General features: G+C 42.7%; 1 protein-coding gene across 6 annotated transcripts in view; it reads right to left on the reverse strand.

Moving 5' to 3' along the window:
• LOC122541480 (hepatic and glial cell adhesion molecule-like) overlaps positions 1 to 23,212 on the reverse strand; it is a 143,064-nt gene that overhangs the window by 17,228 nt on the left and 102,624 nt on the right. For all 6 annotated transcript variants that reach the window (XM_087979114.1, XM_087979117.1, XM_087979115.1 and 3 more), the window contains 2 exons: positions 7,214 to 7,321; positions 5,123 to 5,205 (listed from right to left, as the gene is read on the reverse strand). In XM_087979114.1, the coding sequence (XP_087835240.1) occupies positions 5,156 to 5,205; positions 7,214 to 7,321 (158 nt within the window). In that variant the 3' untranslated portion in view covers positions 5,123 to 5,155. The remainder of the gene's footprint in view (positions 1 to 5,122; positions 5,206 to 7,213; positions 7,322 to 23,212) is intronic.

Here is a 23,212-nt window from a genome sequence, read left to right on the forward strand (position 1 = left end):
TGACCCGCTAATTTCTACTCTTTGTTTCCTGCCTGGTGCTCAGCAACAATGGCAAAGTAACAGGAACAAGGATTCTGACCTCACTCCATGTACCCCCACTAAGCCTTACACTTCCACCCTATTTGCCCCCCTCAGCCTTGTAGCAATTCAAACGGAGGAGGGGGCACTTGCCTCAAACCCAGCATGTCTGGGCTCAATGGACACAAATAGGTGGATGGGTTAGTAAGTTTGCAGATGACACTAAAGTTGGTGGAGTAGTGGACAGTGTGGAAAAATGTTGCAGGTTGCAGGGGGACTTGGATAAACTGCAGAATTGGGCTGAAATGGAGTTCAATGCAGCTAAATGTGAGGTGATTCACTTTGGGAAGAATAACAGGAAGGCACAGTACTGGGTCAATGAAACAATTCTTGGTAGTGTGGATGTATAGAGGGATCTTGGAGTCCATGTACATCGATGCCCTAGAAGTTGCCACCTGGGTTGATAGTGCTGTTAAGAAGGCATACAGTGTGTTAGGTTTTATTGGTAGAGGGATTGAGTCCTGGAGCCGTAATGTCATGCTGCAACTATACAAAATGCTAGTGCAGCCGCACTTGGAATATTGTGTACAGTTCTGGTCGTCCCATTACAGGAAGAAAGTGGAAGCATTGGAAAAGGTGCAGAGGAGATTTACCAGGATGTTGCCTGGTCTGGAGATAAGGTCTTATGTGGAAAGGCTGAGAGACTTGGGTCTGTTCTCATTGGAAAGAAGAAGGCTGAGAGGGGATTTGATAGAGACATACAAGATGATCAGGGGATAAGATAGGGTAGATAGTGGAAGTCTTTTTCCTAGGATGATGACGTCAGCTTGTACGAGGGAGCATAGCTACAAATTGAGGGGTGATAGATTTAAGACAGATGTCAGAGGCAGGTTCTTTACTCAGAGAGTGGTAAGGGCATGGAATGCCCTGCCTGCCAATGTCATTAACTCAGCCACACTACGGGCATTTAAACAATCCTTTGATAAGCAATGAATGATGATGGGATAGCGTAGGGGGATGGGCTTAGATTAGTTCATTGGTCGGTACAACATCAAGGGCCGGAGGACCTGCACTGTATTGTTCTATGTTCTAATATCTGCGGGTTAAAGCTTGGGCTCTGGTTCGGGTAAAGTCAGGGCTAGGGTGAGGGTTAGGGTTAGGGTTAGCATTGGAGTAATACAGCATGGAAACAGGCCCTTTGTCCTAAACTGGTCCATGCTGACCATGGTGCCCACTCTGCTAGCTCCAATTCCCTGCATTTGGTCCATATCCCTCTAAACCTTTCCCATCCACATACCTATCCAAATGTTTTTAAAATGTTGCTATTGTACCTGCCTCAACCACTTCCTAACATTTTTCTCTCTCACTTTAAATCTATGCCCTCTAGTTTTCAATTCCCCATTCCTGGGAAAAAGACAATATGCTTTCTTCCTATCTATGCCCCTCATGATTTTATATATTTCAATAAGGTTACCTGTCATTCCCCTATGTTCCAAGGAATAAAGTCTGATACTGGCCAACCTCTCCCTATAACTAGTCCTGGCAATGTCCTTGTAAATCTTACTTGCATTCCTCTAGTTTAACTGTCTTACCTCTAACAGGATGACCAAAACTGTACAAAATATCCAATGCATCCTCATCAACGACTTATACAACTGCACCATAATGTATCGACTCCTTTACTCAATGCCTTGACTGATGAAGGCCAGCATGCTAAATGCCTTCTTTACCACCATGTCTACCTTTGATGTCACTTTCAATGAACTATGAACTCTCCCCAGGTCCCTCAGTTCCACAACACTCTTCAGGACTTTACCATTTACTGTATAAGACCTACCTTGGTTTGGCTTTCCAAAGTGCAACACCTCACACCTACCTGTATTGAATTGCATTTGCCAATCCTCAGCCCATTTTCCCATCTGATCAAGATCCCTTGGTAATTTTTGATAACCTTTCTCGCTATTAATGATACCTCTTGATCTTGTTATTATCCTCAAACTTACTAATCATACCTTATACATTCACATCCAGACCATTTATGTAAATAACAAATAGCAAAATTCTGATCACATAGCCTCGTTTGATGACCCCTTAAGAGAATTCTAAGCACTGTCGTGATATCTTCCCTAATCAAAAGGTCAACTCCCCCTTCTTGCTTACTTGTACTTCTGTCCCCTGGAACACTGAGCTGCCAGTTCCACCCTTCTCTCAGCCATGTTTCTGTTATTGCTATAAATATCCCAATCCCCAGAGCCAATCCATGCTTTGAACTCATCTGACTTACCAGTCAGGCCTCATGCTTTGAAATAAATGCACTTTCAACTAGAAGTGTTTTCCCTCCCTTTATTTGCCCCTGTCTATCCTGAATAGTAAACTTGTTCTCGATGCCTAATGTATTTTCCCCTGACTTTTCGATGGCCGTTGTCTTATTCAGATTACTTAAGGTTGAGGAGGCAAGGATCAGACAGGATCTAGACTGTTACAATGTAGCTAGGAAGGAACTGAAGAATGGACTTAGAAGAGCTAGAAAGGGGCATGAAAAAGCTTTAGTGGGTAGGATTAAGGAAAACCCTAAGGTGTTCCACACTTATGTGAGGAACAAGAAGATGGCCAGCGATCAGGGATACTGAAGGGAACTTGCGCCTGGAGTTGGAGGAAGTAGGGAAGGTCCTTAATGAATACTTTGCTTCAGTATTCACTACTGAGAGGGACCTTGATGTTTCTGAGGACAGTTTCAAACAGACTAATATGCTCAGATAGGTTGATGGTTAAGAAGGAGGATGTGCTAAAAATTTTGAAAATCATGTGGATAGATAAATCCCCTGGGCCAGACGGGATATACCCTAGGTTACTACAGGAAGTGAGGGAAGATAATCTTTGCATTCTCACTGTCCACTGGAGTACAGCCAGATGATTGGAGGGTGGCAAATGATATTCCCTTGTTCAAGAAAGGGATTAGGGATAATCTTAAGAATTACAGACCAGTCATTCTCAAGTTGTGGAGGGGAAAATACTGGAGAGGATTCTGAGAGATAGGATTTATGATTACTTGGAAAACCCTAGTTTAATTAGAGATAGTCAGCATGGCTTCGTGAGGGGCAGGTCATGCCTCTCAAACCTTATTGAATTCTTTGAGGATGTGACAAAACACACTAATGAAGGTAGAGCAGTGGATGTGGTGTACATGGATTTTAGCAAGGCGTTTGATAAGGTTCCCCATGATAGGCTCAATCAGAAAGTAAGGAGGTATGGGATACAGAGAAATCTGGCTGCCTGGATAGCGGTGTTCTATAGCGATCGGTTCTGGGATCTCTGCTCTTTGTGATTTTTATAAATAGAACATAGAACATAGAAGAATACAGCGCAGTACAGGCCCTTTGGCCCTCGATGTTGCGCCGATCCAAGCCCACCTAACCTATACTAACCCACTATCCTCCATATACCTATCCAATGCCCGCTTAAATGCCCATAAAGAGGGAGAGTCCACCACTGCTACTGGCAGGGCATTCCATGAACTCACGACTCGCTGAGTGAAGAACCTACCCCTAACTTCAGACTTGGATGAGGAAGTGGAAGGGTGGGCTAGTAAGTTTGCCAATGATGTGAAGGTTGGTGGAGTTGTGGATAGTGTCTGGAGGTGTTGTAGGTTACAACAGACATTGACAGGATGCAGAGCTGGGCTCATTAAGCGTCAAATGGAGCTCAACCTGGAAAAGTGTGAAGTGTTTCATTTTGGAAGGTTGAATTTGAAGGCAGAATACAGGGTTAAAGGCAGGATTCTTGGAAGTGTAAAGGAACAGAGGGCTCTTGGTGTTCATGTCCATGATCCCTCAATGTTGCCACCCAAGTTAATAAGCTTGTTAATGTTGGCTTTCATTAAAAGGGGATTGAGTTTAAGAGCTGTGAGGTTATGCTGCAGTGCCATAGAGCCCTGGTTAGTCTACATTTAGAAAATTATGTTCAGTTCTGGTCACCTCATTATGGGAAGGATATGGAAGCTTTAGAAAGGGTGCAGAAGAGATTTATGAGGATGCTTCCTGAACTGGAGGGCATGTCTTCCGAAGCAATGTTGAGGGAGCAAGGGCTTTTCTCACTGGAGTGAAGAAGGATGAGAGATGACTTGATAGAGGTGTACAAAATGATGAGATGCATAGATAGAGTGGATAGCCAGAAACTTTTTTCCATGGCAGAAATGGCTATCATGAAGTGGCATAATTTTAAAGTGATTGGAGGAAGGCTTAATGGAGTTGTCAGAGATAGGTTCTTGTCACAGAGAGTGGTAGGTGCGTGGAATGCACTGCCAGCAGTTGTAGTAGAGTCAGATAACATTAGGGACATTTAAGTGACTCTTGAATAGGCACATGGATAATAATAAAATTAAGGGTATGTATGTCAGTCTGATCTTAGAGTAGGATAAAAGGTCGGCACAACATTGACAGCTGAAGGGCCTGGACTATGTCTCCCAGAATTCCGCTGTGATGATTCTTAGCTGCCCTCGTATTCTAGCCCTCTTGAAATGAATCAAAGAGTAGGGATCTACTCCTGAGGCTGCATAAGGTGCTGGTCAGACCATATTTAGAATATTGAGAGCAGTTTTAGGCTCTGTATCTAAGGAAGGACGAGTTGGCTTTGGAGGGAGTCCACAAGAGCTTTACAAGAATGAGCCCAGGGATAAAGGGCTTGTCATGGTTGGAGCACTTGGAAACAGCAACCTTTGAAAATAATTCATTTTCCTGATCTCCAGCATGAACTGGTTTAAGGTGAACAGAGACAGATGTGTTGGGGAGCGAGAGGAGGAGAGATGGACAGTCAGAGATGGACAGGAAAAGATACAGTGATTGGAAATGAGAAAGGGAACAGAGGAAGAAAAGTAGAAAAAGGATGGAGTAAGGGAGGGAGTAGGAAGGACAAAAAGAAAGGAAGCGGGAAGAGATGTGAGGGATATGGAAAGGGGGAATAGAAGAGAGACTAAAAGAAACAGAAATGAGATCAAGTGTAAGGATAAGGAACATGGAAGCAGAGGGGAAGAGATGAACACACTCAGAATGCAGACTACAGATGACTTGCCAGTGTTTGAAGACAAACTATTTACGTTAGACTTTACCTCAGTGTAAATTGCATCACGCTGCAGTAACTTTCATCTTGTCCAAAGTCGACTTGCTCTTTTCTGAAGACTCCATGTCTGCACTGCAAGACACATTAAACATTCATGTGAATAACTGGAACACAGGCTTTGTATAAACTACCAATTTAAAAACCGAACAGCCCCAGTTACAATCACAATCCCATTCATAGGTTAAAGGAGCAGGCAAAGAGTTGAAAAATGGAGTATAAATGTGGGAAAATGTGGAATTGTTCATTTTGTAACAGAACAAACAACAAAGTATTATCTAAATGGAAAGCTTCAACATAAAGGGACTCAGGGGGACTTGTGCATGATACTCAGAAAGCTAGCACACAGGACCAGCAGGTAACTAGGAAGGCTAATGGAACGTTGGTCCTTATTTCAAGGGGTTTGGAGTATAAGAATAGGGAAATCTTACTGCAACTGTACAAGGTGCTGGTGAGACCACATCTGGAATACCGTGAGCAGTTTTGGTCTCCTGATCAAAAGAAAGATTTAATTTCATTGGAGGTAGTTCAGGGACGATTCACGAGGATGATCCCTGGGTTGAATGGATTGTTGTGTGAGTAAAGGAGTTTAGAAGAATAGAAGAGGTTCTCATTGAAATATATAGGATTCTTCAGGGGTTTGAGAGGGCGAATGTTGAGAGGATGTTTCCTCTCATGGGAGAGTCCAGGACCTAAAGATACAGTCTCAGAAGAAAGGTGAACTGAATTAAGATTGAGATGAGGAGGATTTTTTTTCTGTCAGAGGGTTGAGAGTCTTTGGAACTCCTTACCACAGAGAGCTGTGGGGGCAGAGTCCTTGAGACTAAGATAGAAAGGTTCTTGATCAGTTGGGGAATCAAGAGTTATGGGGATAGGGCAGGAAAGTGGATGTGAGGAATCAGCCATGATCCTATTGAATGGTGGAGCAGCTTAAGGGGCTGAACAACTTAATCCCAGTTCCTATTTCTTTTGGTCTCATAGTCTTATTGTTATTACCAACAGGAACCTGCTAAACCAGGATTAAATCCAATTACATTTATACAACCCCCTTAAACAGAAGAATATATCTCAAAATATGTCATAAGACGATCGAAACAATGGTCAAAGAAAGAACCAGTATAAGGGAAGGCTTAACATTTGATCAAAAAGATCTTGAGAACAGTCCAAAGAAGGAAGATGTGGTGAGAGAGAGAGAGAGAGAGAGAGAGAGAGAGAGAGAGAGAGAGAAAGGGATTAAGAAAGGGAGAGATACAGAGCATTACAGAGTCATACAGCGCAGAAACAGACTTTGGCCCAACACGTCCATTCCAACCAGGCATCCTATTCTGACCTAGTCCAATTTGCCAGCATTTGGCCCATATCCCTCTAAACCCTTCCTATTCATGCCGTCCAGCTGCCTTTTAGATCTTGTAATTGTACCAGCCTCCACTTCCTCTGCCAGCTAATTCCACAAGAATAGAGAAAAAAGATATAATATATACATATAAAAAAGAGAGAGACACCAACAAATAGAGAGTGAAATAAAGGGATGAGAAGGAGAGAGAGTAAGTGAGAAAAAGATTGATAGAAGAGGAGAGAGACACAGTAAGAGAGAGACAGACAGACAGATAGAGAGACAAAGGACGGAAAGAGATTGAGAGAGGAGGAGAGAGATCGAAAGAGAAAATGAGAAAGATACAGAGAAGTAAAGGTAGAGACAAAAGAGATAAAGAGTGTGAGAGAGAGAAAGGCAGAAAAGAAGAGAAAGGTTTTTTGACGAATATATGGAGGGTAATATCGAAGTAACTCAAGGCACAATTGCCAATGATGAAGCTGGAGATGTTTTGGAGATGTGTTTGATGGGAGATTGGTGAGAGTGTTAGACAATTAGTGTATCAGAAACAACCTCACAGTGTTCATGATAACCTGGGACAATTAGTGTACTAGAGACAATCCCAAGTCATTGAAAATGAATTATGTAAGAAGGAATTTTCTTACAGATAAAAATAGTGTACTTTGTTCAATTAAAAGGCAATTTGTGACATTGAATGATTCAGTGACTACACCCCCTGATTGCAATAACTTTAGCATTTTGATTACTTACTATATTTTAAGGCGAAGATAAAACACAGTCCGACAGTGGATATGTAGACCATCACCGCTGCTGTGATTGTTGCTGCAATGTCACCATATGGAAGGGTGCATTTTTTAACTGTAGATAGAAATATGAAAAGTTACAATATCAAGTTTTTTTTGATGAAGTGTGTGTTGATTGCTGCTCTTTGCAAAATGTAATTTTATTAATATTTGGTTCATCAAAGTAAAACTAAACTAATCTTCTGGAAAGAATGTAACTGTGATTCCTGGTTGTGAAATCATTTCTAAATGTGAATAAGAGACATAAATTTGCTTTGGATATGAAAGTAAAGTAAGCAGAAAAGGCAAATCAAAGCTAATTGGGGAAATTGAATTTCAGCTTGTGGGACTCATTGCACGTAGAGCTCTTAGTGTTCAGTATGTTTGGAGGTGGAGAACAGAGAAGGCACATTTACATTGGGTTGTGTATGTTAAGGGTTAGAAAATCAAAGATTGCTATCAGAGAAGATAGGTAACTGGGTTTTGTTAAAGGGTTTGCTAAAGAAGGTTCTAAGGAATCTGAGGTATCAAACTTCCAAAAATAAAGTAGGTACTGTAGGTCTGTGTCATTTTAGTGGGAACCCTCACTGGGAAACTCCAATGAAATGGAGCTCCTGCTAAAAGCAACTGAAGGATCAAATCCAGCAAACAGAAAAGCAAATACATTCCACGTAATTGCTTTAAGGGATTTTGGAGAGGAACATGGCTCAATAAATGCCTTTTTATTTTCAGTCATAGAACATGAATGTCGTTGGCTGGGTCCAGTATGTATTGCCTGTTGAAGATGCTCTCGAGAAAGTGGTGGTGAGCTGCCTTCTTGTTTTGCGTGATGTTGATAGACCCACAATGCTATTGGGGAAGGAATTTCAGGATTTGACCCAGTGACAGTGAAGGACTGGCATATATTTCCAAGTCCAGAATTGATAATGTGTACATTTGTGAAAACTAACTTTGTTTTTTCAAGTATATAAAATGGGTAGTTTATAGTTTCTGCTGAACATCATCTGCCTGTTAATTTATGAAGAATCAACACTAATTTTAGTTTGATTGTACAGTAAAAAATTTTAAAAGTGAAATCATGTTCATCAGACTTTTTCATAGATATTGGTTTGCTGGTCTCCATGGTGATCGTAAGAATTACATAACTATTACAATGGACATGCAGGTCCACCAAGGACATGCAGGTCCTTGGACTCCTCCATCGCTAGACCATAGCAACACGACGGTTGGAGGAAGAGCGCCTCATCTTCCGCCTAGGAACCCTCCAACCACAAGGGATGAACTCAGATTTCTCCAGTTTCCTCATTTCTCCTCCCCCCACCTTGTCTCAGTCCCAACCCTCGAACTCAGCACCACTTTTCTAACCTGCAATCTTCTTCCTGACCTCTCCACCCCTGCCTCCACCCCCACTCCGGCCTATCACCCTCACCTTATCACCCTCACCTTAACCTCCTTCCACCTATCACATTTCCAACGCCCCTCCCCCAACTCCCTCCTCCCTACCTTTTATCTTAGCCTGCTTGGCACACTTGCCTCATTCCTGAAGAAGGGCTCATGCCCGAAACATAAATTCTCCTGCTCCTTGGATGCTGCTTGACCTGCTGCGCTTTTCCAGCAACACATTTTCATAACTATTACAATGCCTGGGGAAACTGCTGCATACGAATAGCTGCCCTCCATAGTCAGTAGAGCCTTGGACCCTGTAGCCGAGGTCATCCCAAAGCTAGGCATCAAGTCAATCTTGAAGGTTAATCTTACAGCTTGCAAACATAATCTCAGTACATGGGAAAAAAAACCTTTGACTGACCAAGATCGAGAAATCTCTGTCATCAAGAGAACAGTGCCATGTTTCTTCAGGACAAGCAAAAACAGCACAAAGTCAATACCTCCATTCATTCCTCTGTTACTGACTTCATATGAAACATTTGCACTTGGCTTAACAAATGTGATAAAGGTTTATGTGGTTCAACGTGTCATGCATAAGAAATTACATATATTTGATTTGAAAGACAAACTGGAAATGAAAATGTGCACTGTTATGAAGTTGCAGGTGTGTACTATACCTTTAAGAGAGAGTAGAAGCTGGCATGGACCTAGAAAGGCACAGAGCGTGCTGAAAAAATTAAAAATGTAACATTTGGCTGAGAAACAATTAGCTGGAGCTGCGTTGCAATGTTACACAACAAATTCGAATTTGACTAAACAGTTTAAATTATGCCCCAAGATACCAAATTCCAATCGAATTTGAATTTTACTGTTTTGGATGACATCAAACCAATGAGACGGTCCAATGTTTTGGGGTATATAAAATCAGGCATTTTGAACAGTTAGCCAGAGTGACAAAGAGCACCAACCAAACACAGACTGCCTGCAGAATCGCTCTCTGAAAGGTACCTTTTGATATGAAATCTGTGAAGCAGAAGAACAAAGAAAAGACCCAGGAAAATACAGAGGAAGATACCAAGGGAAAAGCGACAACTGCCTGGTTTTGAAATTTGAATTTTTTTTGTTAAACTTAATCGGGAGTTTTATCAGGTCAGTATCCTGTGGTACAGTGGGAGGTAGATACATTGATCAGACAAAGGAAGTTTACAGCATAGATACTTATTGTTTAGTTCCTACTTGGAGCTAAATAATTTTTTTTCTTTAAAGAATGGAATTTGATAGATCTTTGTCACTCATACTTTAACAGATTATAAGGCAAGGTGAGCTTTTCTGTGTGTCTGGTTTAAATTAGCAAATTTACCCTGCGCCACAACAGCACTGCTGAATTGCAGAAAATTAACACTCCTTTGATAACTCAACCCAAAAACAGAATACAATGGAGTTCATTCATTGGTTACACAAGGTTATGCACCTTTTGAAACTGGACTTGATACGTTTTGCACTAGGAGCTGTTGGGTTAAAAAAAAAACTGTGCAGGAACAGTTTTTGGTTTGGTTTGAGAGAAGAAAAATTGGGCACTCAGACCTTAAAAAGTATGCAAACAAACTAGATCTCTTCCTCTGTAAGGGGCAAAGAAATAGCATTAAAGACTCCACAAAAAGAAAGGCTTCTAACTCAAACTATGACCTAGGTATAACTGATCATCTACTGAACTGAGGATTGCTGCAGTCAACAACATGAGATCATTGCCAATAAGTAACTGACCTATAAGAACATCAACTCATTTCCCCTTATGGTTTGGATTCTTGATCCACAGAATTTCCTGTTTCTTCCTACATATTTTATCCATGATATTCTTGCAAAACTCTTGCCTTGTCTGACATATCCATTCCACTTTTGAATGATTGCGTGTGTTTGCATTTAAAGGGGCATCATTTAATTTTACACATTAATAATTAATAACCCATTTTGTCACATGTTAAAGGATAATTTCATTACAATAACTATATTTTTGGTTCCTTCTTTACAGTGATTCACAAATCTTATTGGGGCTGTGACAAGTTAACATCTTAAGGCAACATGATGATGGAGAGGATGGTCAGAGTAGATGTATATTTTCAATGGAAATGAGTAGGGAGTGAAATAAAAATATTGGAAACTGAAAATTCAAACACTGACCCTCCAGCAATCAAATTGGATAATACGAGAGTGCTTACAAATGTAGATGGAATATTATACTATTTTAAAGAATATTACCAAGGTCACATATGAAAGATGTTATGAACTGCTTTGTGTAAATAGGTCACAAGAAATAGTTTTGGCTATACACAACATGATGTAAACATAGAAGATGCGCCCCATAAAATAATATCCTTATAGATTCATCTGAGAGGGGTCTGGTCAAGTGTAGGAAAAAGGGATCAAGTTCATCTGGACAATAACATTATTCGAATGAGTCACAGTACTGGAGAGCACCCATTGGGATGGTGCTGGAGTTTCATGGAGCACAAAGAAGATGGCAAAATTTTCTGAGTACCAATCACACTCAGATTGTTAGGTCTGGATTGGGCTAAGGGGGTCAGGCTTAGGTTGGGGGGCGGTAAGTGTTTGGTTTGGAGCAGGGAGAAGAAGGTGTCAGGTCTGGATGGAGTGGGAAGGGGATTGGAAGAGAAAGGGTAGGTTGGAACTGGAGGCAAGGAATGGGGCATCAGGTCTGGATGGGGAAGGGGCTGTTGGGTCTGGAGGGATGCAAGAGGTGGGGCAGGGTGGAGTCGGGGGGGTGGGGAATAGATCCAGAGTCAGTGATAAGGAGGTTCAGCTCCCACACTAAAGGAGGGTGTCATGTCAAGGTTTTGTGTATGTTTGTGGTTTCAGGGAAATGTATGTAGATATGTCTGAAGTCAGTTGAATAGTTACCAATGAGTAAAATCTTGTATTTAATCATCCAATTTCTTTCCTGAGTAAATATTTACTTAATTTCAATGGTACCCCCTGAATTCTTTAATGTTAATGGGAAATTCTTTTGGAGTCTGTTACAATGGGGATTCCACAGGTCCCCATATAAAATGTTCATCTACACTGGAAGAACAGCCATCTGGTCAGTGGACAATGTGGGAATGCATGTCAATGTATGACAAAGTCAATATGGGTTACAAAGGCAGATTCATATCCAATTTAAGAATTGGAAGATTGCCTTGTGAGGATTAGCCAAGTATGATTTGGTACCAAAATGGCCTTGGTAAAAAAAAATGGCAAGTTCTAATGATTGATACGGACAAAGAAATATCGGCTTTTGTAACATTAGATGGACGTTTTTGATGGATTATGCAACTGTGTCGTACATATCAATGATTTGTTTGTGTCCAGAAAAAAACCTGGGAAGAACATTTAAACACATTTGATTAGTTACAAAAACTAATTTTTTACCTAAATTTTGCGAATGTCAATATGTCAAAGAAAAAGTGACTTACTTGGGCCATATTGTGGGACAAGGACAAGATGTAAAAATAAGGATTGGATGTTTCTGTACCTAAAGAAAAGGTGAAATTCTGCGATATATTGGTGAATAGATTTCATCGGAAGTTTGCTCTATATTTCAGCATTGTTGTGCCTCCCTTGATAATCTTACTAAAGAAAACTAAAAAAAAAACTCAAGTGGATAGAAGAACTTTTGACAACTTGAAAACAGGACAGACTACCAAACCAGTTTTGGCAGCACCAAATTATAATAAGGCAACTAAACTGGGGTTATTGATGCAGGAGCAGGAGTAGGCTATTCAGCCCATTGAGTGTGCTCCACCATTCAATGACATCATGGCTGATCTGATAACCTTCAACTCCAATATTCCACCCTTTTCCCTTAACACTAAATATCCTTCCTGCCTAAAAAAACACTTACCTTGAGATTGTGCCCTCAAGTCCTAGACTCTCCCAAAAAGGAACAAGGGAACAGTAACTGCCAAGTTTCCTATGAAGCTGATATGCTTGAATAAGGTCACCTTTCATTCTTCTAAACTCCAGTGAGTACAGGCCTAACCTACTCATTTTCTCCTCATAAGTCCTTTCAAACCGGGATCAGCCAAATGAAACTTCACTGGACTGCCCAACGAAGGAGTTGTGTAAGAAATCAGCTCATCACCATCTGTTCTGGGCAATTAGGGATGGGAAAATGTTTGCCCAACCGGTGCACTTGCAACCTTGTCATTAATTGCTAAAAGAATAGAATATATATGTGGGGAAACATTGCTGAAATTGTACAAGGTATTTGTGAGATCACACCTGGAATTTTACATACAATTTTGGTCCACTAACTTGAAGGGGGATATGGTTGCATTGAAGGTAATTCAGAAAAGGTTCCCTAGTTGGTGGGCGGCACGGTGGCACAGTGGTGAGCACTGCTGCCTCACAGCGCCTGAGACCCGGGTTCAATTCCCGCCTCAGGCGACTGACTGTGTGGAGTTTGCACATTCTCCCCGTGTCTGCGTGGGTTTTCTCCGGGTGCTCCAGTTTCCTCCCACAGTCCAAAGATGTGCAGGTCAGGTGAATTGGCCATGCTAAATTGCCCATAGTGTTAGGTGTAGGGGTATGGGTGGGTTGCGCTTCGGTGGGTCGGTGTGGACATGTTGGGGCGAAGGGCCTGTTTCCACACTGCAATCTAATCTAATCTAGTTTGATTCCAGACATGAAGGGTTTGTTTTATGAAGAGAGACTGAACATTTTAAAATTAGAGGAGACAAAGTCATATAGCACAAAAACAGACCCTTTTCAACTTGTCTGTATTAGACCAGACATCCCAATGTGACCTAGTCCCATTTGCCAATATTTCACCCATATCCCTCTATATCCTTCCTATTCATAAACCTACCAAATGCCTTTTAAATGTTGCAATTGTACCAGCCTTTACCTCTTCCTTTGGCAGCTTGTTCCATACACACACCAACCTCTTCGAGTCCTTTTTAAATCTTTACCCTTGAATCTTAAACCTATGCCCTCTTGCTTTGGACTCCCCTACCCTGGGAATAAGCCCTTGGCTATTCACCGCACCATGCCTCTCATGACTTTATAAACCTCTAAAAGGTCACCACTCAGCCTCCGATACTCCAGGGAAAATAGCCCCTGCCTATTCAACGTCTCCCCATGGCTCAGACAATAGACAATAGTCAATAGGTGCAGGAGTAGGCCATTCAGCCCTTCGAGCCTGCACCGCCATTCAATATGATCATGGCTGATCATTCCTAATCAGTATCCTGTTCGTGCCTTATCTCCATATTGAAGGGCTTTTGCCCGAAACGTCGATTTCGAAGCTCCTTGGTTGCTGCCTGAACTGCTGTGCTCTTCCAGCACCACTAATCCAGTTATCTCCATAACCCTTGATTTCACTATCTTTGAGAGCTTTATCCAACTCTTTCTTAAATGAATCCAGAGACTGGGCCTCCACTGCCCTCTGGGGTAGAGCATTCCACACACCCACCACTCTCTGGGTGAAGAAGTTTCTCCTCATCTCTGTCCTAAATGGTCTACCCCGTATTTTTAAGCTGTGTCCTCTGGTTCGGCACTCACCCATCAGCGGAAACATGTTTCCTGTTGCCAGAGTGTCCAATCCTTTCATAATCTTATATGTCTCAATCAGATCCCCTCTCAGTCTTCTAAACTCAAAGGTATACAAGCCCAGTCGCTTCAATCTTTCAGTGTAAGGTAATCCCACCATTCCAGGAATTGACCTCGTGAACCTACGCTGCACTCCCTCAATAGCCAGAATGTCTTTCCTCAAATTTAGAGACCAGAACTGCACACAGTACTCCAGGTGTGGTCTCAGCAGGGCCCTGTACAGCTGCAGAAGCACCTCTTTGCTTCTATACTCAATCCCTCTTGTTATGAAGGCCAGCATGCTATTAGCCTTCTTCACTACCTGCTGTACCTGCATGCTTACCTTCATTGACTGGTGTACAAGAACACCCAGATCTATCTGTACTGCCCCTTTACCTAAATTGATTCCATTGAGGTAGTAATCTGCCTTCCTGTTCTTGCCACCAAAGTGGATAACCATATATTTATCCACATTATACTGCATCTGCCATGCATCTGCCCACTCACCTAATTTGTCCAGGTCACCCTGTAATCTCCTAACATCCTCATTACATTTCACCCTGCCACCCAGCTTTGTATCATCAGCAAATTTGCTAATGTTATTGCTGATACCATCTTCTATATCATTAACATTTATTGTTAAAAAGCTGCGGTCCCAGCACGGATCCCTGCGGTACCCCACTGGTCACTGCCTGCCATTCCGAAATGGAGCCGTTTATCACTACCCTTTGTTTCCTATCAGCCAACCAATTTTCAATCCAATTTAGTACTTTGCCCCCAATACCATGCGCCCTAATTTTACTCACTAACCTCCTGTGTGGGACTTTGTCAAAAGCTTTCTGAAAGTCCAGGTACATTACATCTACTGGATCTCCCTCGTCCATCTTCAGAGTTACATCCTCAAAAAATTCAAGAAGATTAGTCAAGCATGATTTCCCCTTCATAAATCCATGTTGACTCTGTCCTATCCTGTTACTACTATCCAGATGTGCCGTAATTTCATCCTTTATAATAGACTCCAGCATCTTTCCCACCACTGAGGTCAGACTAACTGGTCTATAATTTTCTGCTTTCTTTCTCCCACCTTTCTTAAAAAGTGGTATAACATTAGCCACCCTCCAATCCTCAGGAACCGATCCCGAATCTATCGAACTCTGGAAAATAATCACCAACACATCCACGATTTCCCGAGCCACCTCCTTCAGTACCCTGGGATGTAGACCATCAGGCCCCGGAGACCTATCAACCTTCAGACCTAACAGTCTCTCCAACACCAAATCCTGGCAAATATAAATTCCCTTAAGTTCAGGTCCTTCAGCCACTGTTAGCTCAGGGAGATTGCTTGTGTCTTCCCCAGTGAACACAGATCTGAAGTACCCATTTAATTCTTCTGCCATTTCTTTGTTCCCCGTAATATATTCCCCTGTTTCTGTCTTCAAGGGCCCAATTTTAGTCCGAACCATTTTTTTTGCCTTGCACATACCTAAAAAAGCTTTTACTATCCTCCTTTATATTATTGGCCAGTTTACCTTCGTACCTCATTTTTCCTCTGCATATTTCCTTCTTAGTAATCCTCTGTTGCTCTTTAAAAGCTTCCCAGTCCTCAGTTTTTCCATTTATCTTTGCTATGTTATACTTTTTCTCTTTTAACTTTATATGTTTCTTAACTTCCCTCGTCAGCCATGGCCGCCCATGCCTCCTCCTGGGATCTTTCTTCCTTTTAGGAATGAACTGATCCTGCAACTTCTGCATTATACACAGAAATATCCGCCATTATAACATAGAACATAGAACAATACAGCACAGAACAGGCCCTTCGGCCCACGATGTTGTGCCGAACATTTGTCCTGGCTTAAGCACCCATCCATGTACCTATCCAATTGCCGCTTAACGATCACCAAAGATTCTGACTCTACCACTCCCACAGGCAGCGCATTCCATGACCCCACCACTCTCTGGGTAAAGAACCCACCCCTGACATCTCCCCCATACCTTCCAACCTTCACCTTAAATTTATGTCCCCTTGTAACACTCTGTTGTACCCGGGGAAAAAGTTTCTGACTGTCTACTCTATCTATTCCTCTGATCATCTTATAAACCTCTATCAAGTCACCCCTCATCCTTCGCCGTTCCAATGAGAAAAGGCCGAGCATTCTCAACCTATCCTCGTACGACCTATTCTCCATTCCAGGCAACATCCTGGTAAATCTTCTCTGCACCCTCTCCAAAGCTTCCACATCTTTCCTAAAGTGAGGCAAACAGAACTGCACACAGTACTCCAAATGTGGCCTAACCAAAGTCCTGTACAGCTGCAACATCACTTCACGACTCTTGAATTCAATCCCTCCGCTAATGAACGCTAATACACCATAGGTCTTCTTACAAGCTCTATCCACCTGAGTGGCAACTTTCAAAGATCTATGAACATAGACCCCAAGATCCCTCTGTTCCTTCACCTCACTAAGAACCCTACCGTTAACCCTGTATTCCACATTCCAAAATGGACAACCTCACACTTGGCAGGGTTGAACTCCATCTGCCACTCCTCAGCCCAGCTCTGCATCATATCCAAGTCCCTTTGCAGCCGACAAGAGCCCTCCTCACTATCCACAACTCCACCAATCTTCGTATCATCTGCAAATTTACTGACCCACCCTTCAACTCCCTCATCCAAGTCATTAATAAAAATTACGAACAGCAGAGGACCCAGAACTGATCCCTGCGGAACTCCACTTGTAACTGGGCTCCAGGCTGAATATTTACCATCTACCACCACTCTCTGACTTCGACTGGTTAGCCAGTTTTCTATCCAATTGGCCAGATTTCCCTCTATCCCATGCCTCCTGACTTCCCGCATAAGCCTACCATGGGGAACCTTATCAAATGCCTTACTAAAATCCATGTATACCACATCCACTGCTCTACCCTCATCCACATGCTTGGTCACCTCCTCAAAGAATTCAATAAGACTTGTAAGGCAAGACCTACCCTTCACAAATCCGTGCTGTCTGTCCCTAATCAAGCAGTGCCTTTCCAGATACTCATAAATCCTATCCCTCAGTACCCTTTCCATTACTTTACCTACCACCGAAGTAAGACTAACTGGCCTGTAATTCCCGGGGTTATCCCTATTCCCTTTTTTGAACAGGGGCACAACATTCGCCACTCTCCAGTCCCCTGGTACCACCCCCGTTGACAGTGAAGATGAAAAGATCATTGCCAACGGTACTGCAATTTCCTCTCTTGCTTCCCACATAATCCTAGGATATATCCCATCAGGCCCGGGGGTCTTGTCCTCATTGTTCCTCCACTGTCATCCCTGCTAAGGTATTGCACCATTGAACTTTGGTCAGCTCCTCCCTCATAGCTCCACAGTTCCCTTTATTCAATAGAAGTACTGTAACTTCCGACTGTACCCTCTCCCTCTCAAATTGCAGATTGAAGCTTAATGTATTATGGTCACTACTTCCCAATGGCTCCTTCACTTCGAGGTCTCTGACCAATTCTGGTTCGTTACACAATACCAGATCCAAAATTGCCTTCTCCCTGGTCGGCTCCAGCACCAGCTGCTCTAAGAATCCATCTCTGAGGCACTCCACAAAGTCTCTTTCTTGAGGTCCATACCATCCTGATTCTCCCAGTCTACCTGCATGTTAAAATCCCCCATAACAACGATAGTAACATCTTTGTGACAGGCCAATTTCAGCTCCTGATTCAACTTACATCCGACATCCAGACTACTGTTTGGGGGCCTGTAGATGACTCCCAAGAAGGTCTTTTTACCCTTAGTATTTCGCAGCTCTATCCACACTGACTCTACATCCCCTGACTCTAGGACCCCCGTGCAAGGGACTGAATACTCTCCCTTACCAACAAGGCCACCCCACCCCCTCTGCCCGTCAATCTGTCCTTACGATAGCATATGTAGCCTTGAATATTCATTTCCCAGGCCCTGTCCACTTGAAGCCACGTCTCAGTTATCCCCACAATATCGTATCTGCCAATTTCCAAAAGAGCCTCAAGCTCATCCATCTTATGTCTAATGCTTTGTGCATTCATGTATAGGATTTTTAATTTGTTACTGCTCTCACCCTTCCCATCAACCCCTATTTCACTCAACTTTACAGCATGATCCCTTTCCGAGTTTTCTGCCTCATTGATACAGTTGTCTTTCTTGACTTCTCTTGTTCTAACTTTCCCTTCAATTTCCTTTTTAAACATCCAGTTTGTCCCCTCCCACCCGCTACTTAGTTTAAATGTAGTGGTGTTGCAGTAGAAAACCTGCCTGCAGTAGAAAACCTCCCTAACCTATTAAGGTGCAAGCCGTCTCTCTTGTAGAATTTATGCTTACCACAAAATATACCCCAGTGATCCAAGAACTTAAATCCTTGCTTCCTGCACCAGTTCCCCAACAGCACGTTCAAGTCCATTATCTCCCTGTTTCTGGCCACACTAGCCCGAGGAACCGGAAGCAAACCGGAGACAACCACCTTGGACGTCCTGCTTTTCATCCTTCTTCCTAGTTCTCCGACCTTTGCAATATCCTTGCAAACCTTTTTGCAACCTCTTATGTTGCGACATCTTTCCAATAGAAGGGTGACCAGAATTGCATACAGTATTCTAGAGATGGCCTCACAATGTCCTGTACAGCCGCAACATCACACCCCAACTCCTATACTCCATATTCTGACCAATGAAGGCAAGTAGGCCAAATGCCTTCTTCACCACCTTGTATACCAACAGTTCCATCTTCAAGGAACTGTGCACCCGCACCCCCAGTATCTTTGTGGGCGGCACGGTGGCACAGTGGTTAGCACTGCTGCCTCACAGCGCCAGAGACCCGGGTTCAATTCCCGCCTCAGGCGACTGTGTGGAGTTTGCACATTCTCCCCGTGTCTGCGTGGGTTTCCTCCGGGTGCTCCGGTTTCCTCCCACAGTCCAAAGATGTGCAGGGTCAGGTGAATTGGCCATACTAAATTGCCCGTAGTGTTAGGTTATGGGTAAAATGTATGGGTGGGTTTCGCTTCGGCGGGTCAGTGTGGACTTGTTGGGCCGAAGGGCCTGTTTCCACACTGTAATCTAATCTAATCTTTTTGTTTGGTAACACTTTTCAGGGCTCTATCATTAATTGTATAAGCCCTGCGCTGGTTTGCCTTACCAAAATGCAGTACCTCATGTTTTTATCTATATTAAACTCCATTTGTCACAGCAAGGCACATTGACCCATCTGATCAAGGTCCCGTTGTCCTCTGAGATAATCTTCTTCACAGTCCATTACACCCCACCTACACTACTGTCATCTGCAAACTTACTAACCAATCCATCTTGTTTCACATCCAAATCAATTATATAAATGGCAAAAAAGCCTAGGGCAACTGTCTGTTTGGAGTTGGCACATTGTCCCTGAGTCTGCGTGGATTTGCTCCTATTTCTTTCCACAGTCCAAAGATGTGCAGATAAGATGGACTGGTCATGCTAAATTGACCGTACTGTGCAGGGATGTGCTGGCTAGGTGGGTTAGCCATGAGGAATGCGGGGTTAGGGGGAGGGTCTTGGGTGGGGGGATGGGGTGGGGAATGCTCTTCAGAGGGTTGGTGTGGACTCGATGGGCCGAATGGTCTGCTTCCATACTGAGGGATTCTATGATTCTATGGCTATCCATGATACAAATGCCTTAGTAAGAGGTCTGCTTCCATACCAGAGGGATTTTATGATCACACCCATGCCTATCAATGATACAAATGTCTAAGCAATCCCTTCCCTAGTTTCTAACAAAATTCCAGGAAATACCTGATCAGGTCCCAAGGATTTATCTACCAAATGCATTTTAAAACCTCCGGCACCTCCTCTTCTATAATACGCACTCTTTTCAATACATTACTGTTTATTTCCCCAAGTTCCTTAGGTTCTGTGTCCTTCTCCACAGTAAATGCTGATGCAAAATATTTTTTTTGGTGTCATACCTATCTCTCGTGGTTCCACACATCGATAGCCATGTTGATCTTTCAGGGGCCTTATTCTCTCCCTAGTAACTCTTTTGCCCTTAATGTACTAATTGAATCATTTTGGATTCTCCTTAACTCTATTTGTCAAAACTATTTCAAGTCCCTTTTTTGCCCTCCTAATTTCCCTGTTCAGCATACTCCTACTGCCCTTATCTCCTCGAGGGATTCACTCAATCCCAGCTGTCTGCACCTGACAAATGCCTCCATTATCTTGACCACAGCCTCAATTTCTCTTGCCATCTCGTATTCTCTACACCTACCAACCTTGCCCTTCACACGAACAGAAACATACTGTCTTTGAATTCTTGTTATCTTATTTTTAAAGTCCTCCCACTTCCCAACTGTCCCTTTATCTGTATATAGCCTCCCCCAATCAATTTTTGAAAGTTTCTATCTAATACCGTCAAAATTGGCCTTACTCCGATTTAGAACTTTAACTTTTTGGTCAGTTCCATCTTTTCTCATATCTATTTAAAAATGAACTGAATCATGATCATTTGCCCTAAAGTGCTCCCCCACTGACAACTCAGTCACTTGCCCTGCATTATTTCCCAAAAGAAGGTCAAATATTGCTCCTTCTTTAGTAGGTACATCCACATATTGAATAAGGAAGTTTTTTTCTACCCACTTAATGAATTTCTCCCCATCCATGTTCTTAATACAATGACAGTCCCAGTCTATGTTTGGAATGTTAAAATTCCCTACCATTACAACTATATTATTCTTACAGATCGCTGAGATTTCCTGACATATTTGCTTCTCAATTTCCTGCTGACTATTGGGGGACCTATAATACAATCTCAACAAGGCGATCATCAATGCATTATTTCTCAGTTCCACTCATAGAACTTCACTAGATAATCTCCCCGGAATTTCTTCCCTAAGTACTAATTAAAGAACTGTCTATTTCCTCCGTAAATTTATTCAATGTCTCAGGATCGTTTGGCATGGTGGTTAGCACTGCTGCCTCACGGGACCAGGGACCAGGGTTCAATCCAGCCTTGGGTGAATGCTTACGTGGAGTTTGTGCATTCTCCCCATGTGTGCTTCCTCTGGGTACTCGGGTTTCCTCGCACAATCCAAAAATATGCAGATTAGGTAGATTGGCCATGTTAAATTACCTCTTGTGTCCAGGATGTGTAGGTTCGGTGGATTAGCCATGGAAAATGCAGGGTTACAGGGATAGGGTAGGGGGGTGAGTTTGGATGGGATGCTCTTCAGAGAATCAATGTGGACATGTTGGTCCAAATGGCCTGATTCCACACTATAGGGATCCTATGATCTATGATCCACACAGGTCCTTCCTCGTCATTTCAGTTTTAAATCTGAAACCCCTTATCATAAACCTTTGTTCCTAACAAAAAAACGCTACTCCCATCCTCTCTTGCCTCCCTTCCTATCCTTCCCATTGCAGCTACCCCAGAACAGTGAACTGAGATCTAATTGAAGTACATAAGATGCTAAAAGGGATTGAAAAGGTCGAAATAGAAAGGTTATTTGCTGTGGTTCTGTTCGCCGAGCTGGAAGTTTTTGTTGCAAACGTTTCGTCCTCTGTCTAGGTGACATCCTCAGTGCTTGGGAGCCTCCTGCGAAGCGCTTCTGTGGTGTTTCCTCCGGCATTTATAGTGGCCTGTCCCTGCCGCTTCCGGTTGTCAGTTTCAGCCATCCACTGTAGTGGCCGGTATATTGGGTCCAGGTCGATGTGTTTGTTGATGGAGTTTGTGGATGAGTGCCATGCTTCTAGGAATTCCCTGGCTGTTCTTTGTTTCGCTTGCCCTATAATGGTAGTGTTGTCCCAGTCAAATTCATGTTGCTTGTCGTCTGCGTGTGTGGCTACTAGGGATAGCTGGTCGTGTCGTTTCGTGGCTAGTTGATGTTTGTGGATGCGGATCGTTAGCTGTCTTCCTGTTTGTCCTATATAATGTTTTGTGCAGTCCTTGCATGGGATTTTGTACACTACGTTAGTTTTGCTCATGCTGGGTATCGGGTCCTTCGCTTTGGTGAGTTGTTGTCTGAGAGTGGCTGTTGGTTTGTGAGCTGTTATAAGTCTAGTGGTCGCAGTAGTCTGGCTGTCATTTCAGAGATGTTCTTGATGTATGGTAGTGTGGCTAGTCCTTTGGGTTGAGGCATGTCCTCGTTCTGTTGTCTCTCCCTTAGGCATCTGTTGATGAAATTGCGAGGATATCCGTTTTTTGCGAATACCTTGTATAGGTGTTCCTCTTCCTCTTTTTGCAGTTCTGGTGTGCTGCAGTGTGTTGTGGCCCTTTTGAACAGCAACGAGCACCCTAGCTACAAATCTTCTCACAAAGTTTGAGAAAGGTTATTTCCTCATGGGGGGCAATCAAGAATGAGAGGTTGTAGGTTTATGATAAGGGTTTCAGATTTAAAGCCATAACAAGGAGAAATTACTTCTCTCAAAGTGTCATGAATGTGTAAAATTCACTATCCCAGACTGTGGTGGATGCTGGGACATTGAGTAAATTTATGGAAGAAATAGATAGATCTTTAATTAATAACGGGTTGAAGATTTAAGGCAGGAAAGTGGAGTTGAGGCTGAGATGAGATCAGCCATGATTATATTAAATGGTGGAGTGGGTTCAAGGGGCTGAATTGCCTCCTCCTGCTCCTAGTTTTTATGCTCTGTCACCTGCGACTGAACAAAGGAAACAAAACATACATAAGGATAGATTGGATAAACAGATTAAACATTTGTGTTAAAAGAGATGTTTTCTTCCCATGGACACTGCCAGATCTACTGAGTTTCTCCAGCAATTTCTGTTTTTGTTTAAGATTTTAACAACTGCAGTTTTTTTGTTTTATTTAAATATTTGTGGCTGATTTGACAAAGGCAGTGAGGATTTGTAATGGGAGATCTTGCTTGACGAACCTGACAGACCATTTTTTGGAGAAGTGGCTAAAATAGTAAACAGTGAATGACCATGCAAGTTATTTATCTGGACATCCAACAAGACAACTATAATATCCCTCAT

This window comes from Chiloscyllium plagiosum, unplaced genomic scaffold (genome assembly GCF_037043375.1).
Source record: "Chiloscyllium plagiosum isolate Xiang-an unplaced genomic scaffold, Cpla_swu_hap1 HiC_scaffold_35, whole genome shotgun sequence".
NCBI classification, from domain to species: Eukaryota; Metazoa; Chordata; class Chondrichthyes; order Orectolobiformes; family Hemiscylliidae; genus Chiloscyllium; species Chiloscyllium plagiosum.